The sequence below is a fragment of the Myxocyprinus asiaticus genome, chromosome 3 (assembly GCF_019703515.2).
Source record: "Myxocyprinus asiaticus isolate MX2 ecotype Aquarium Trade chromosome 3, UBuf_Myxa_2, whole genome shotgun sequence".
Classification (NCBI taxonomy): Eukaryota; Metazoa; Chordata; class Actinopteri; order Cypriniformes; family Catostomidae; genus Myxocyprinus; species Myxocyprinus asiaticus.
In genome coordinates, this window is record NC_059346.1 from 31313657 (window position 1) to 31328977 (window position 15321).

The 15321-nt window shown below is 39.3% G+C and overlaps 2 protein-coding genes across 3 annotated transcripts in view; one reads left to right on the forward strand and one right to left on the reverse strand.

Moving 5' to 3' along the window:
• The window catches only part of rxfp2l (relaxin family peptide receptor 2, like), a 51935-nt gene extending 44650 nt beyond the window's left edge, over positions 1-7285 (reverse strand). For both annotated transcript variants that reach the window (XM_051666917.1, XM_051666908.1), the window contains exon 1: positions 7200-7285. In XM_051666917.1, the coding sequence (XP_051522877.1) occupies positions 7200-7254 (55 nt within the window). In that variant the 5' untranslated portion in view covers positions 7255-7285. The remainder of the gene's footprint in view (positions 1-7199) is intronic.
• Positions 7286-9100: 1815 nt separating this feature from the next.
• The window catches only part of steep1 (STING1 ER exit protein 1), a 47902-nt gene continuing 41681 nt past the window's right edge, over positions 9101-15321 (forward strand). The window contains exon 1 of the mRNA XM_051666931.1: positions 9101-9327. Coding sequence (XP_051522891.1) covers positions 9204-9327 — 124 coding nt within the window. The 5' untranslated portion in view covers positions 9101-9203. The remainder of the gene's footprint in view (positions 9328-15321) is intronic.

Consider the following 15321-nt stretch of genomic DNA (forward strand, 5'->3'; position numbering starts at 1 on the left):
CCAAAATTGTTATGCTCCAAAAAGCACATAAAGGCAGCATAAAAGTAATCCAGTGGTTAAATCCATATGTTCAAAGTGATATGATAGGTGTGCGTAAGAAACAGATCACTATTTAAATCCATTTTTGCTATAAATTCGTCTCCCTGCCCAGTAGGATGTGCAATATATATATATATATATATATATATATATATATATATATATATATATATATATATATATATATTTATTTATTTATTTATTTTTATTTTTTTCAACTTTTAAATGTACTCCAACATGATTCAAATTGTATGTTCTTTATTAGAATGCAAGGCAACCTGGTTAGAGAAATCCAAGTCCTTTTCATTATAGGTGTCACGTCTAGATGTGTTCATGTTTTGTGTTTGTCTTTTATATTGAAAAGTATTTCCATGTCATGTTATTTCCTGTTTCCCTGCCATGTCATGTGATTTCCTGTTTCTATGTCAAGTCATGTGATTTATCCTGTTTCCCTCATGTTCATGTGTCTTGTTCCTATTGGTTCATAGTCTTGTTGTTAGTTCTGTTATGTCATTGGTTCATGGTCATTGTCTTGTTATCTTGTTTATAGTTTTGTCTGTTCATTGCTTGATGTTTCCCATGTCCATGTACTTAAGCCTCATGTTTTCCATTGTGTCTTGGTCAGGTCTTGAATGTACTGAATGTGAATGTTCCAGTGATTGTTTGTGTTGGATTGCTTTTTGCTACGTTGTTCATAGTCAAGCCAAGCCAAACCAAGCCAAGCCAAGTCAAGTCCATGTTCATGTTCATGTTCATGTTCATGTTTACGTTTAGTGTTATGTTATTCAAGTCAAGTCAAGTCAAGTCAAGTCAAGTCAAGTTAAATCAAGTCTGTTTGTTTGGATTCATGTTTTTGGATATACAACTCTTCAAGTAATAAAATGCACTTGGGTTCTACACTTCATCGTCATCGTCTGTTCCTGCCTGTCATTGCTTGCCAGCCTACGTTTCAGAATACTTGACCCCCAAAATGAACCCAGCAGATCTACTAATACGTCTACGTCAAGGAAAGCGTGCCATAGAAGACTACGTAGAGGACTTCTTCATCCTGGCATACGAGATGGAATTCAATGAGATCGCCCTCAAACACTTTTTCGTACAGGCTTGAATGAACCAGTGCACTCCTGGATGCCTGGCAGTTGGAGTACCTTCAATCTGGCTCAATATATCGACCTTGCCCTGCGGATAAGTGGTTCAACTTTCACTGTAGGGGAGGCGGATAACAAGCCAGAGTCCCCCTTCATGGCCGCCGAGCCAGGGTCCCCCGTCATGGCCGCCGAGCCAGGGTCCCCCGTCATGGCCGCTGATCCAGGGTCCCCCGTCATGGCCGCCGAGCCAGGGTCCCACGTCATGGTCGCAGAGCTTGCGCCACCTTCTACCCCAGATCCTGAGCTTGCTTCAGGTCATGTCACAGCAACGCCTCAGCCTGCTCCATGCCATGTCACAGCAACGCCTGAGTCTGTCACAACAACGCCTCAGCCTGCTCCATACCACGTCACAGCAATGCCTCAGCCTGCTCCACGCCACGTCACAGCAACGGCTCAGCCTGCTCCATGCCACATCACAACAACGCCTCAGCCTGCTCCATGCCATGTCACAGCAACGCCTGAGTCTGTCACAACAATGCCTCAGCCTGCTCCATGCCATGTCACAGCAATGCCTCAGCCTGCTCCACGCCACGTCACAGCAACGCCTCAGCCTGCTCCATGCCACGTCACAGCAACGCCTCAGCCTGCTCCATGCCACGTCACAGCAACACCTCAGCCTGCTCCATGCCACGTCACAGCAACGCCTCAGCCTGCTCCATGCCACGTCACAGCAACGCCTCAGCCTGCTCCATGCCACGTCACAGCAACACCTCAGCTTGCTCCATGCCATGTCATAGCAACGTCTGAGCCTATCACAGTAATGCCTCAGTCTACTTCATGCCATGTCACAGCCGAACCTCAGTCTGCTTCAAGCCATGTCACAGCCGAACCTCAGTCTGCTCCATGCAATGTCACAGCCAAGCTTCAGTCTGCTCCATGCCATGTCTCAGCCAAGCCCCAGACTGCTCCATGCCATGTCACAATCAAGCCTTTGCTCCATGGTCCAGGCCCACCTCTGTTCCAAGGTCCAGACCCGCCTCTGCTCCATGGTCCAGGCCCGCCTGTGCTCCACGGTCCAGGCCCGCCTCTGCTCCACGGTCCAGGCCCGCCTCCGCACTATGAGCCAGCACTCATGACTGCCACGGCCAATGAGTCAGCATCCACACCTACCATGGCAGTGATCCTGCCGTACCATGTTACCACGTCATGCCAAGAAAATTGTACAGATGCACCAAATACACCACAGGGAGAAGTGAGTGTCAATGTAAAATAAATTAAAATCTAATAAACCCAGATGTTCAGTAAATAATAGAATAAGAAAACTGCAAAATAATTCTTAGACAGTGTAGGTATTTTATCTAAACCATGTCTATCTAGAAAGTTATCTAGAAATCAATATCTATTCATTATATATCTATAAATAAATTCAACTCAAGTTTATCTAGAAAGTACTCATTGTACAGTATATCAAACAATTTGTGTGTATACTCATAAACCCCTGCAGATAGAGATGCGCCCTCTAGCGGTTAATGCTGAGCAGCGCAGCAATATGAAATAATTTATCATTACAATTCAAATAGCAAAGTTTGTCAAAATGATAGTTTGCCAAATGTTGGCTATTGGTGCAGTACACTTCAAACACATCACAGAAAAAAGCAATAATTAGCAATCTATCTAAATCATCATGGCAAAAGGAGAGGCGGATATTTGATTCTCCTATATATAGCTCTCCATGATTTGAAATGAAGCACCCGTAACTGTCACGTAACTAATGCTTTTTATGGGTAAAAAGAAAAGAAAGGAGACAGTTCATCAACATGCACACGCCGAGGCCAGTTATGGTCTTAAGTCGGTGTATACCTGCGTGATGGATGAAGCTGAGCTACAATCACACGGTGTACAATTGTACTGGGAATATTACCGTTGTGTTTTATACAGTCTCCATGATGTTAACCTGTCACATTCATTTGAAGCGTGCCACATACATGCAGCTGATCAGTGGCATTAAGACAAGCGATATGAATTCTTTTTCTCTTCCTTATTCAGCCTTTGGTGGATTTACAATGTATCTAGCTATAGTGTTTGCAGTATTTTTTGCAAAATCTCGATTAAATATATATATTTTTTAAATCATGTCAAAAACGCTAATCGAAATCGGGAAAACCGCCTAGCCCTAGCACGTATGCATGAAGAATGTGAATCACCAAAAACACAAGAAGAAGAATGTGAAAGTTAAAGTGTAGACTGACTGAGCAGGGAAGAGAATTTAAGGTAAAAATTGATTTAAATATTGATCTGTTTCTCACCCACACCATCATATTGCTTCTGAAGACATTGATTTAACCACTGGAGTCATATGGATTACTTTTATGCTGACTATGTGATTTTTGGAGCTTAAAAATGTTAGCACCCATTCACTTGCTGAAATATTCTTTTAAAAATCTTCATTTGTGTTCAGCAGAAGAAAGACAGTCATACGCATCCGGCATAGCATGAGGGTGAGTAAATGATGAGAGAATTTTCATTTTTGGGTGAGATATCCCTTTAAGATGAGTGAGTGGTTGAACTTACTTTTGTTGCTGATGAGTACAACATCTCCACTTTATATTTTCAATCAAGTCTTTGAACAAAACTTCAAGTTGTTAAGGTTTCTTTCATGAACTGCTTTATTCAGCATATCTTCTTGGATATCCTCATAGGCTCAGGCTAAGAGTTTGCCCTTGCAATAAGAATAACACAATGTTTAACTTCTTCGTTATCAGTTTCACTTGACATTCAATTGTGTTTATAGGATTATTTCTTGCTGAATGGCCACATTCTGTTATGCTTTGGCTCACAGACAACAACTTCATTCTCTGTTATCTTAGAAAAGGAGACTCCTTTTAAGAATTCATCTTACCTTCAAGGTTAATTAGTTCTGTTAAGAGGGAATTTGACACATATGTTCCCATCAATTAAATAATGACAATGTGTGAGTTTGAGGAACCATCCTGATTAAACAAACATAGTGTGCTCTTCAAGATATAGGTTTATTAAATAAATGATGGCCTAATCAAACAAGATTTCGAAAGACTTAGACTATCAGTTGTTGTCTTCCAAGGAAAGGTTGTTCAACTGATTAATGATTTCAGAAGGTCATACATTTTTTTTTTTAAAAAAACAAGAAAAAGCTAAATATCTGCAGTTATTTTAGCACTAATTAAAGGGACAGTTCACCCCAAAAAAATGACAATTCTGACTTAATTTACTCCCCAATATACTTTCGTGTAACACATAAGGAGATCAGCGTCAAAAATAGCAATGTCAACATTCTTCAAAACTTCTCATTTTCCACAGAAGAAAGTAAGTCCTATGGGTTTGAAACATCATGAGGCTGAGTACATTTTCATTTTTGGGTGAATTAATCCTTTAACCAATGTACTCAAATCATCCATGAGGAAAACGTAACAATGCAACCAGTCGTGGTCAGATACAAAGAGGAAATTTCCAAAAACAACAACTGCCGAATGTCGTTGGGTTGTCATAAATCAGATAATCCAGACAGCTACTAGAAAAACATAGTGTGGACATATGAGACTTTGACCGAATAATTTTGCTTAGCACAAACAAAACACTGCAAACCAACAGAAAGATCTCATCCCAACTGCAATGTATGGACAGTATTAAAGATAAGGCTGCCATGAAGGCTTTGGATGCAAACAGCTTTCAATCATTGAGGGAACAATGAATTCTGGATTCAGGATTTGTCTGTCCATGACTCAAAATATAGATTATGGATAAAAGCAACCACAGGTCACATCACTACATGTAAGTGCATCAGTACATCACTGAGTATGAGAAAGAAGGAGAGTGAGTCACAGGGAAAGAGTGAAACAGTCTTTTATTTTATTTTTTTTATTTTTTTGCTGTAAGTGAATCTCTTGACAGGTAAATAAGTATGTTGTTGCTTTTCAAGGCCCTGGAATTTTGCACTGTGTGTGTGTGTGTGTGTGTGTGTGTGTGTGTGTACCTATGTCCATCAGTCTTCAGACTTCTCAATTATTCAACACACACCCACTCTCTTACTCTCTCTCTCTCTCTCTCTTTCTCTCTTACACTCACGTGCGTGTTTGCTTAGCTATCTAAATGGGAACATACCATAGACTTCTATTGTTTTTATATAAAGGTAACTATAATTACCGTAAACAAAGCCTAATCAACACCCTAAACCTAGCCCTAACTGAAAACTTTTTGCCTTATTAGAATTTTAAAAATCATTGGTAACACTTTACAATAAGGTTCCATTTGTTAACAACATTAGTTAACATGAACTAACAATGAACAATACTTTTATAGCACTTATTTTTTCTTAGATCATTTTATATATTAATAATACAAATTTAAATGAGTTTTGTTTGTTAACATTAGTTAATACACTATATACTAACATGAACTAACAATGGACAATTGTATTTTTATTAACTAATATTAACAAAGATTATTAAATGCTGTAAACAATATTTTGTTAATGATACCTAATGCATCAACAATGTTAACAAATGGAATCTTATTGTAAATTGTTAACAAATCAGTTTTATTATTATTATTATTATTACCGAAACAGTATTTTTCTTGGGGTTTTTACAATTTCAAACAAAACAGAGCAAGAAGTTGAATTACAATAGGTTCATCCAGGCAGCTCCAAACAAAATAAATAAACAAATGAACAATGACAGAACAATAAAGAAGAAAAACAATGCTCAGGACAGAAAAAAAAAAAAAAAAAACATCTGTCCACACAAGATTGATTTGCTCATCTACATGTTAGTTCGATAGGCTATCTTTTCAATTTACAGGTTTTGCTTATCAAATTCAGACAATTTGTCAGATTGTTAAACAAGACCAAGATGCAGAAATGTTCATGTTACATTCATATTACCAATAGACAATTGTTTAGTTTATCCTTAAAGATCTTTACACTGTTCTGTTCAAAATATTTCAAAAACAAATCCAAGATTTCTTTGAAATCATTTCGTTTTCCTTTGGTAAAATAGGCTATCTTTTCTTGAGCAAGACTTATTGACATCCCTACTGACCACTGTATTATGCCAGGACACTCCAATTTCTTCCACATGTGAGCTATTACCCGCTTCGCTTCAAGCAAACATATAGTAATTAAAGCGAGTTCTTTTACCAAATCATTAGTTAATTTATGAATGGATCAATTTTCCAAATGAGGACATCCAAAAATGTCTCCAAAGGGACATTTTGCACCAAGACTCAGGAGATATTTTTAGATCCACCAGTTGATCAGAGGTTTAATATCACATTATTAAATTTACATAGAAAACTCACACAGGAAAGATGCATACATCGCATAATAAAACACAAACTAAAACTAAACTTTAAATGTGCATAAGCCATTATTGCAGATTGTCCCCTCCCCTGTCCCCCTACTCATATAAAAGTGCCAGTTAAACAGAGGACCGGCATCCTATCAACATTTCCCCTGTGTTTCCCCAAGAACGTACCTCCATTACTGCAACACACGGCTGACAGGCATTAATATAAAGTCTCTGATTATAGTAATTAATAAGTCAGATCCAGACAGGCACATCCAGCTGTCTGAAGCCCATTTACCTTAGAAAATGTTCATTTCCACATTTATTCATTCAACCACAATTACGAAACCACTCAAAAAACTGATAAAGCTTGTGTAAAAACAAGTGCAACCATTAAAAACAGTGACTTTTGTATGCCTGATGACAAACAGAGTGCCTCATTCAACAGGACATTCATTCAGTCAGTCTCCCATTCATCTGCACAGGTGTTCATTTACAAATTTTTTGAGCTGAGTTGATTGCAACACAGACACACACAAACCACAATGAGAAAGAAAGACAGATATGAGAGGGAAAGACTTTGCAAGAAGAGTATAAGAATGCCTGAGTGTGCGAAAAAGGAACCGGACAAGAATCTCCAGATGTAACAGACAGTCATGCAGTTACCTGTGTTTACAATGAGCAAGCCAAGCAAGATGAAGTGCAAGAAGTACGAGATGAAGAAATGGGGTAAAACAGAAGTGTTCCTTACCTGACAGAAAAGCAAGGGAAAAGGAGAGAGAGGAGAGAAGAAGAGGAGAAAGCATGGTGCGAGGTGCTCTGAGAGACAAGTGTGTGTGTATCTCCAAGGCTGCTAGTCCCTGATCTGAGCACTGAAGAGAGAGAGAGAGAGAGAGAGAGAGAGTGACTCAAATCTCTTTTTTAATCACACAGACACTACTTGGACAAACCAACACAACATGATTCCTAATACACACACATGCTTGAGTGAGGAAAACCATATGCTCTGTGTATTATTTAAGGCATCCTGTTGCTACTTTCCTCCAAAACACTCTGTAAGAATTGTGGATTTTTTTAAATAATAATGGGTGTTTGCGCAAATGCATGTGTGTATGTATATTTGTTATGTATGTGTATTTAAGATGATAAAACACTAAGAGTTAGTACTATGAGTATTATAGTTGTGTTATCTAAAGCCATTTAGGTGGCACAGAAGCTGCATCTAAAGTGGCATTTTGGGTGTATTTAAACAGACTACTTGATGCTCAGAGCAGGCATAAATGGACTTACACAGCAAATACACTTGCATAAATAATGTTATGATATTAATACTTTAAAGGGATAGTTCACCCAAAAATATTTCACCTTTGAAGTTTCAAAAATCACATAAAGGCAGCATAAAAGTAATCCATAAGACTCCAGTGGTTAAATCCATATCTTCAGAAGCGATATGATAGGTGTGGGTGAGAAACAGATCAATGTCTTTTTTTTTTTTTTTTTTTTTACTATAAATCAGCACTTTCACTTTCACATTTTGAAAGTGGAAGTGGAGATTTAAAGTAAAAAAGGAGTTAAATATCTGTTTCTCTCCCAAAGTGATTGCATCGCTTCATCAGACATACTGTATATTATACCACTGGAGTCATATAGATTAGGCTACTTTATGCAGCATTTATGTGATTTTTGGAGCTTCAAATGTCTGGTCACCATTCACTTGCATAGTATGGACCAACAGAGCTGAAATATTCTTCTAAAAATCTTTGTTTTTGGTCTGCAGAAGAAAGAAAGTCATGCACATCTGGGGTGGCTTGAGGGTGAGTAAATAATGAGAGAATTTTAATTTTTGGGTGAACTATCCCTTTAAATCTAAATTATGAATATAAAAATATGAAACAGATGAAAATATGAAGCTATAATTTTAAATATGAAACTAAGTGAAATATATGCTCTATAATGACAACAAAAATGTTTAAGTCTTTTCTGACGCTGCATTTAATTTACACAGAACCAAAGCAGCATCAGAACTGCCTTGATACTCTGAGTTGAGGTGGGTCGGACCAAGCATAATTTAGCCGGGCTTTTATGCACCACTGCGTCTTTACTCAGAATTTTGAGCAGTCACAAAGCAGCCTTAACTCGAGTGTGTAAAGACGCCTTAAGAAAATTATTCTTATTGTATGCTAACGATTTGTCTTTAGATCAAACTAGATTCTTCTAGCATTGTGAACAACATTAAAAGTTACCAGAATTACTACTTGCAAAAGAATAGTGGAATAAAAGAAATGTAACGACTTGGAAAGCAGCACTGATTAATGGTTAAGGCTTCTACAAAGTCAGGGCTCCTACAAATAACTGCAATGCCATTGTATTCGGAGCCTGCAGACAAATGTCCTAACAGAAACTATGTTTATATCAAGGTCACCAATGAGAAATAATTCACTTCTCCAGAACATAATTCACTGTAAGAAAACGCCTTCACCTCGATCTATAATATATATCACTATCAAGAATGTATTTTGTGTTTTTCTGTTATGCCATTATGACTCATATCCAGGCAACCTTTTTGTCCTGAGAATGTATCATGATTTTTTTTTTTATATCTACAGCGCCATCTCTCGTAATGAGACAGTTAGGACGCACTAACGTCAAAGAAACATACGTCATCACCGGGCGACAACAGGAAAGTAAACAAGTTTGAAACTGCAGGTATCATTCTCCGTCTTTTAAAAAAAGAGTAAGTTATCGGAGATCAGATATGCCCAAAGTGGTATCTCGGAGTGTGGTGTGCTCGGACACTCGTGACAGGGAGGAGTATGATGACGGGGAGAAACCTCTGCACGTGTATTACTGTCTGTGCGGCCAGATGGTTCTAGTTCTGGGTGAGTAGCAACAGCAACATAGTAATCAATCCCATCACATCCGATATATTAAGTGTACAGTCAGTCTTACTGAAGTTTTAGAAATCATCTCATATTCAGACAACACTTGCAATGTAGACAGGTTCGTTAGTTATAATGGGAGCGGTCTGGATTTGTAGCTCACTTGCTGTTGTAAAATAGCGGCCGTTCACACCGAAAGAGTTCTTGCGTCCGTCCGCGCTGTTTTCTAGAAGAACTTTAGTTTTTAAAGACGCGTCTCGATACACCTGCGTTCTGTTTCATTCTTTGCCCCGCGTTTAGCTCTTTTTTTAAGCACAAGAAAGAGTTCGGTTTGAACAGCCACTAAAATTTAGATCCTCCACCATACCTAAACTAAACGCAAACATCCAATTTAGGATTTAGGGCCTAAATTGGTTGTTTGTGTTTAGGTATGGTGGAGGATCTCTGGTTCAGCCAGATTTGTCCTCTAACCTCACGGTGTACTCCTCACACGTCATGGCACCAGAAAAGCGGAGCGTCATATCGCATTCTAATGTGTGAACAGGGAAACGCTTTTAGAGGAGCTTTCTCACACCAGGGCTGTGAATATTGAAGAATACGTGTCATATTACACGTCTGGTGCTTAAAAATTGCTAGTCCTTTAGTTTCGCCAGTGGACGTGATATGAGTGGCACCGTTTGTCCTCCCCAAAGCACAGGAATGTCCATGTTCTTCCAGTGTATTTTAAAAGTGTTCGAGAATCCGTCTAAATGTCAAACCTGATGCATTCAGCACGGAGAAAGTTGTCAACTGTAGTGAAGCACCCCACAGACATTGACCATGTGGTACATGTAGTGGCTAGTACGCATACTTGCACCAAGACAAATTAGGCTGTACAATGTCAAGGAGCACGGTAAAGGAAAGGAAGGTTGGGAGGATTCTACATTTGAAGTCAGAAGTTTACATACACTTACAGGTGCATCTCAATAAATTAGAATGTCGTGGAAAAGTTCATTTATTTCAGTAATTCAACTCAAATTGTGAAACTCGTGTATTAAATAAATTCAATGCACACAGACTGAAGTAGTTTAAGTCTTTGGTTCTTTTAATTGTGATGATTTTGGCTCACATTTAACAAAAACCCACCAATTCACTATCTCAAAAAATTAGAATATGGTGACATGCCAATCAGCTAATCAACTCAAAACACCTGCAAAGGTTTCCTGAGCCTTCAAAATGGTCTCTCAGTTTGGTTCACTAGGCTACACAATCATGGGGAAGACTGCTGATCTGACAGTTGTCCAGAAGACAATCATTGACACCCTTCACAAGGAGGGTAAGCCTCAAACATTCATTGCCAAAGAAGCTGGCTGTTCACAGAGTGCTGTATCCAAGCATGTTAACAGAGAGTTGAGTGGAAGGAAAAAATGTGGAAGAAAAAGATGCACAACCAACCAAGAGAACCTCAACCTTATGATTGTCAAGCAAAATCGATTCAAGAATTTGGGTGAACTTCACAAGGAATGGACTGAGGCTGGGGTCAAGGCATCAAGAGCCACCACACACAGACACTACAGTTGTTGTATTCCTCTTGTTAAGCCACTCCTGAACCACAGACAACGTCAGAGGCGTCTTACCTGGGCTAAGGAGAAGAAGAACTGGACTGTTGCCCAGTGGTCCAAAGTCCTCTTTTCAGATGAGAGCAAGTTTTGTATTTCATTTGGAAACCAAGGTCCTAGAGTCTGGAGGAAGGGTGGAGAAGCTCATAGCCCAAGTTGCTTTAAGTCCAGTGTTAAGTTTCCACAGTCTGTGATGATTTGGGGTGCAATGTCATCTGCTGGTGTTGGTCCATTGTGTTGTTTGAAAACCAAAGTCACTGCACCCGTTTACCAAGAGATTTTGGAGCACTTCATGCTTCCTTCTGCTGACCAGCTTTTTAAAGATGCTGATTTCATTTTCCAGCAGGATTTGGCACCTGCCCACACTGCCAAAAGCACCAAAAGTTGGTTAAATGACCATGGTGTTGGTGTGCTTGACTGGCCAGCAAACTCACCAGACCTGAACCCCATAGAGAATCTATGGGGTATTGTCAAGAGGAAAATGAGAAACAAGAGACCAAAAAATGCAGATGAGCTGAAGGCCACTGTCAAAGAAACCTGGGCTTCCATACCACCTCAGCAGTGCCACAAACTGATCACCTCCATGCCACGCTGAATTGAGGCAGTAATTAAAGCAAAAGGAGCCCCTACCAAGTATTGAGTACATATACAGTAAATGAACATACTTTCCAGAAGGCCAACAATTCACTAAAAGTGTTTTTTTTTATTGGTCTTATGATGTATTCTAATTTTTTGAGACAGTGAATTGGTGGGTTTTTGTTAAATGTGAGCCAAAATCATCACAATTATAAGAACCAAAGACTTAAACTACTTCAGTCTGTGTGCATTGAATTTATTTAATACACGAGTTTCACAATTTGAGTTGAATTACTGAAATAAATGAACTTTTCCACGACATTCTAATTTATTGAGATGCACCTGTATGTTAAAGTCATTAACTCATTTTTAACCACTCCACAGATTTAATATTAGTAAACTGTAGTTTTGACAAGTCGTTTAGGACATCTACTTTGTGCATGACACAAGTAATTTTTCCAACAATTGTTTACAGACAGATTGTTTCACTTTTAATTGACTATAACACAATTCCAGTGGGTCAGAAGTTTACATACACTAATGGGGGCTTTTCCATTGCACGGTACATCTCGACTCCACTCTGCTCGCTTTTTGGGGGTTTTCCACTGTGGATAGTACCTGGTACTTTTCTTTTAGTACCACCTCAGTCGAGGTTCCAAGCGAGCCGAGCCGAAACTAAATGTGACGTCAAAACCCTGCAGATCACTGAGTGGTCAGAGAGAATCACCACTACCAGCGTCACTGGATTTGTGACACGGGACATTAACCCGTTAATTTTAAAGTTAGCAACAGCGATAGCAGTATCATTTGTTCACGTGACTTTTGAATTGTAAAAAGAAATGGCTGTGCGCAAAACCATGCCGTGGTGAATAAACGAGGTGCAGATGTTCCTCTCGTTAGTAGCCGAGGAGAGGATCCAACGAGAGCTGGATGGGGCGACGCGATGAGGCGGCGCAACTATGACGATCAGCCTATAATCCCACCCACGTTGAGGCTGCACTAAACTGCAGTGTAAAAGCAAGCTCAGAGAAGTAAAGCGAGCAGAGTCGAGTTAAACCGTAACATGCAGTGGAAAAGTGCCATAAGTTAACTGTGCCTTTAAGCAGCTTGGAAAATTCCAGAAAATGATGTCAAGCCTTTAGACAATTAGCCAATTGGCTTCTAATAGGAGGTGTACCTGTGGATGTATTTTAAGGCCTACCTTCAAACTCTGTGCCTCTTTAATTGACATCATGGGAAAATATAAAGAAATCAGCCAAGACCTCAGAAAAAAAAAATTGTGGACCACCACAAGTCCTTTGGAGCAATTTCCAAACGCTTGAAGGTACCACGTTCATCTGTACAAACAATAGCATGCAAGCATAAACACCATCGGACCATGCAGCCATCATACCGCTCAGGAAAGAGACGCATTCTGTCTCCTAGAGATGAATGTAGTTTGGTGCGAAAAGTACAAATCAATCCCAGAACTACAGCAAAGGACCTTGTGAAGATGCTGGAGGAAACAGATAGACAAGTATCTATATCCACAGTAAAAGGAAACCTATATTGACATAACCTGAAAGGCTGCTCAGCAAGGAAGAAGCCAATGCTCCAAAACCGCCATAAAAAAGCCAGACTACAGTTTGCAAGTGCACATGGGGACAAAGATCTTACTTTTTGGAGAAATGTCCTTTGGTCTAATGAAACAAAAATTGAACTGTTTGGCCATAATGACCATTGTTATGTTTGGATGAAAAAGGGTGAGGCTTGCAAGCCGAAAACACCATCCCAACCGTGAAGCATGGGGGTGGCAGCATCATGTTGTGGTGGTGCTTTGCTGCAGGAGGGACTGGTGCACTTCACAAAATAGATGGCAAAATTATGCGAGTATATTGAAGCAACATCTCAAGACATCAGCCAGGAAGTTAAAGCTCAGTCGAAAATGGGTCTTCCCATCCAGCAACTTATTGTGAGAAGCTTGTGGAAGGCTATCCAAAACATTTGACCCAAGTTAAACAATTTAAAGGCAATGATACCAAATACTAACAAAGTATATGTAAACTTCTGACCCACTGGGAATGTGATGAAAGAAATAAAAGCTGAAATAAATAATTCTCTCTACTAGTATTCTGACATTTCACATTCTTAAAATAAAGTAGTGATCCTAACTGACCTAAGACAAGGAATACTTTCTACAATTAAATGTCAGGAATTGTAAAAAAGTGAGTTTAAATGTATTTGGCTAAGGTGTATGTAAACTTCTGACCTCAACTGTTAGAGACCTGGACAGACACTGGGCACAGCAGCAGAGGCATCATGCACTTATTTAGGGGGGCACCAAGGACAGCCAACACAATCCCCTCATAACCCCGGCTTCTGAGGAATCATGTAAATCACAATCAGAATGAGCTTTATTGCCAAGTATGCTTACAAATACAAGGAATTTGTCTTGGTGACAGAAGCTTCCAGTGCACAAACAATACAGCAACAAGACAGAGATAATAATAAAATAAAAAGTGAATAGAAAATAAAGTATATCTAGAAATACACAATAGGACTAATATATATATATATATATATATATACTTATGTACAATATACAAATTTAAATCTGTTATACAGAAGCAAAGGAATGTAATGGCAGAAGAGGTATGGTATGTTGGATAAATATAAATAGACTAAGCTGTGTATTGCACATTAATTATTGCTCAATGGAGCAGTTTTAACTGTTCATGAGATGGATGGCCTGAGGGAAAAAACTGTTCCTTTGCCTGACGGTTCTGGTGCTCAGAGCTCTGTAGCACCTGCCAGAAGGCAACAGTTCAAAAAGGAGGGGAGGGGGGGGGGGGGCACCAGTGCTGATTGTACATGTGCTGGAAGTGAATTTCCCCTTTCTCACTAGCTGCTGCCCATCCGTCAGAAAGCTGGTGATCTACTGACAGATAGACGTGTGAACAGAGAGTTGGTGTAATTTAGTCTGGAGAATAGCTGGGATGATGGTGTTGAAAGCCGAACTGAAATCCACAAAAAGGATCCTTGCATATGTCCCTGGTCTGTCCAGATGTTGCAGGATCTGATGCAAACCCATGTTGACTGCGTCATCCACAGACCTGTTTGCTCGATAAACAAATTGAAGGGGATCTAGAAAGGGTCCAGTGATGTCCTTCAGGTGGGCCAACACCAGTCTCTCAAATTATTTCATGACCACAGATGTCAGATTGACGGGTCTGAAGTCATTAAGTCCTGTGATTGTGGGTTTCTTTGGGACAGGAATGATGATTGAGTGTTTGAAGCAGCATGGGACTTCACTCTGGTTCAGTGATCTATTGAAGATCATTGTGAAGATGGGGGCCAGCTGGTTAGCACTGGATTTTAGACAAGTGGGTGAAACAGTCTGGGCCCTGTGCTTTTTAGATTTAGATAGAAAGCCCATTAATCTGAGGTTTAATAAACAGTATAAAGTATATAGTTGAGAAGATAAGTTTGCATTCCATTTTGTCTCAATGTTCACACCCCTTTCATAATTTATACAAATATAAGAGATAAAAGATTTTTTATTTAATACTGCTCTTCACAATCTACATTACAGATAATAACAAAGTATGGTATGCATATATTAGTTTGTTGTCTTCTTGAGCATCAATTAATGTTTTTACCTTGTGTAATACAAGTCCCTCAATTGTCCTAAGTGTCAAAAGCTTGATATATATGTGTGTGTGTGTGTGTGTATATACAGTTGCAATCAAAATTAATCACCCCCCCCCCCCAGAGCTTTTCTGATGACTCAGAATTTTTAAACTTTACATCAGTTGAGTGACACATTCAAAGTCATAGTGTG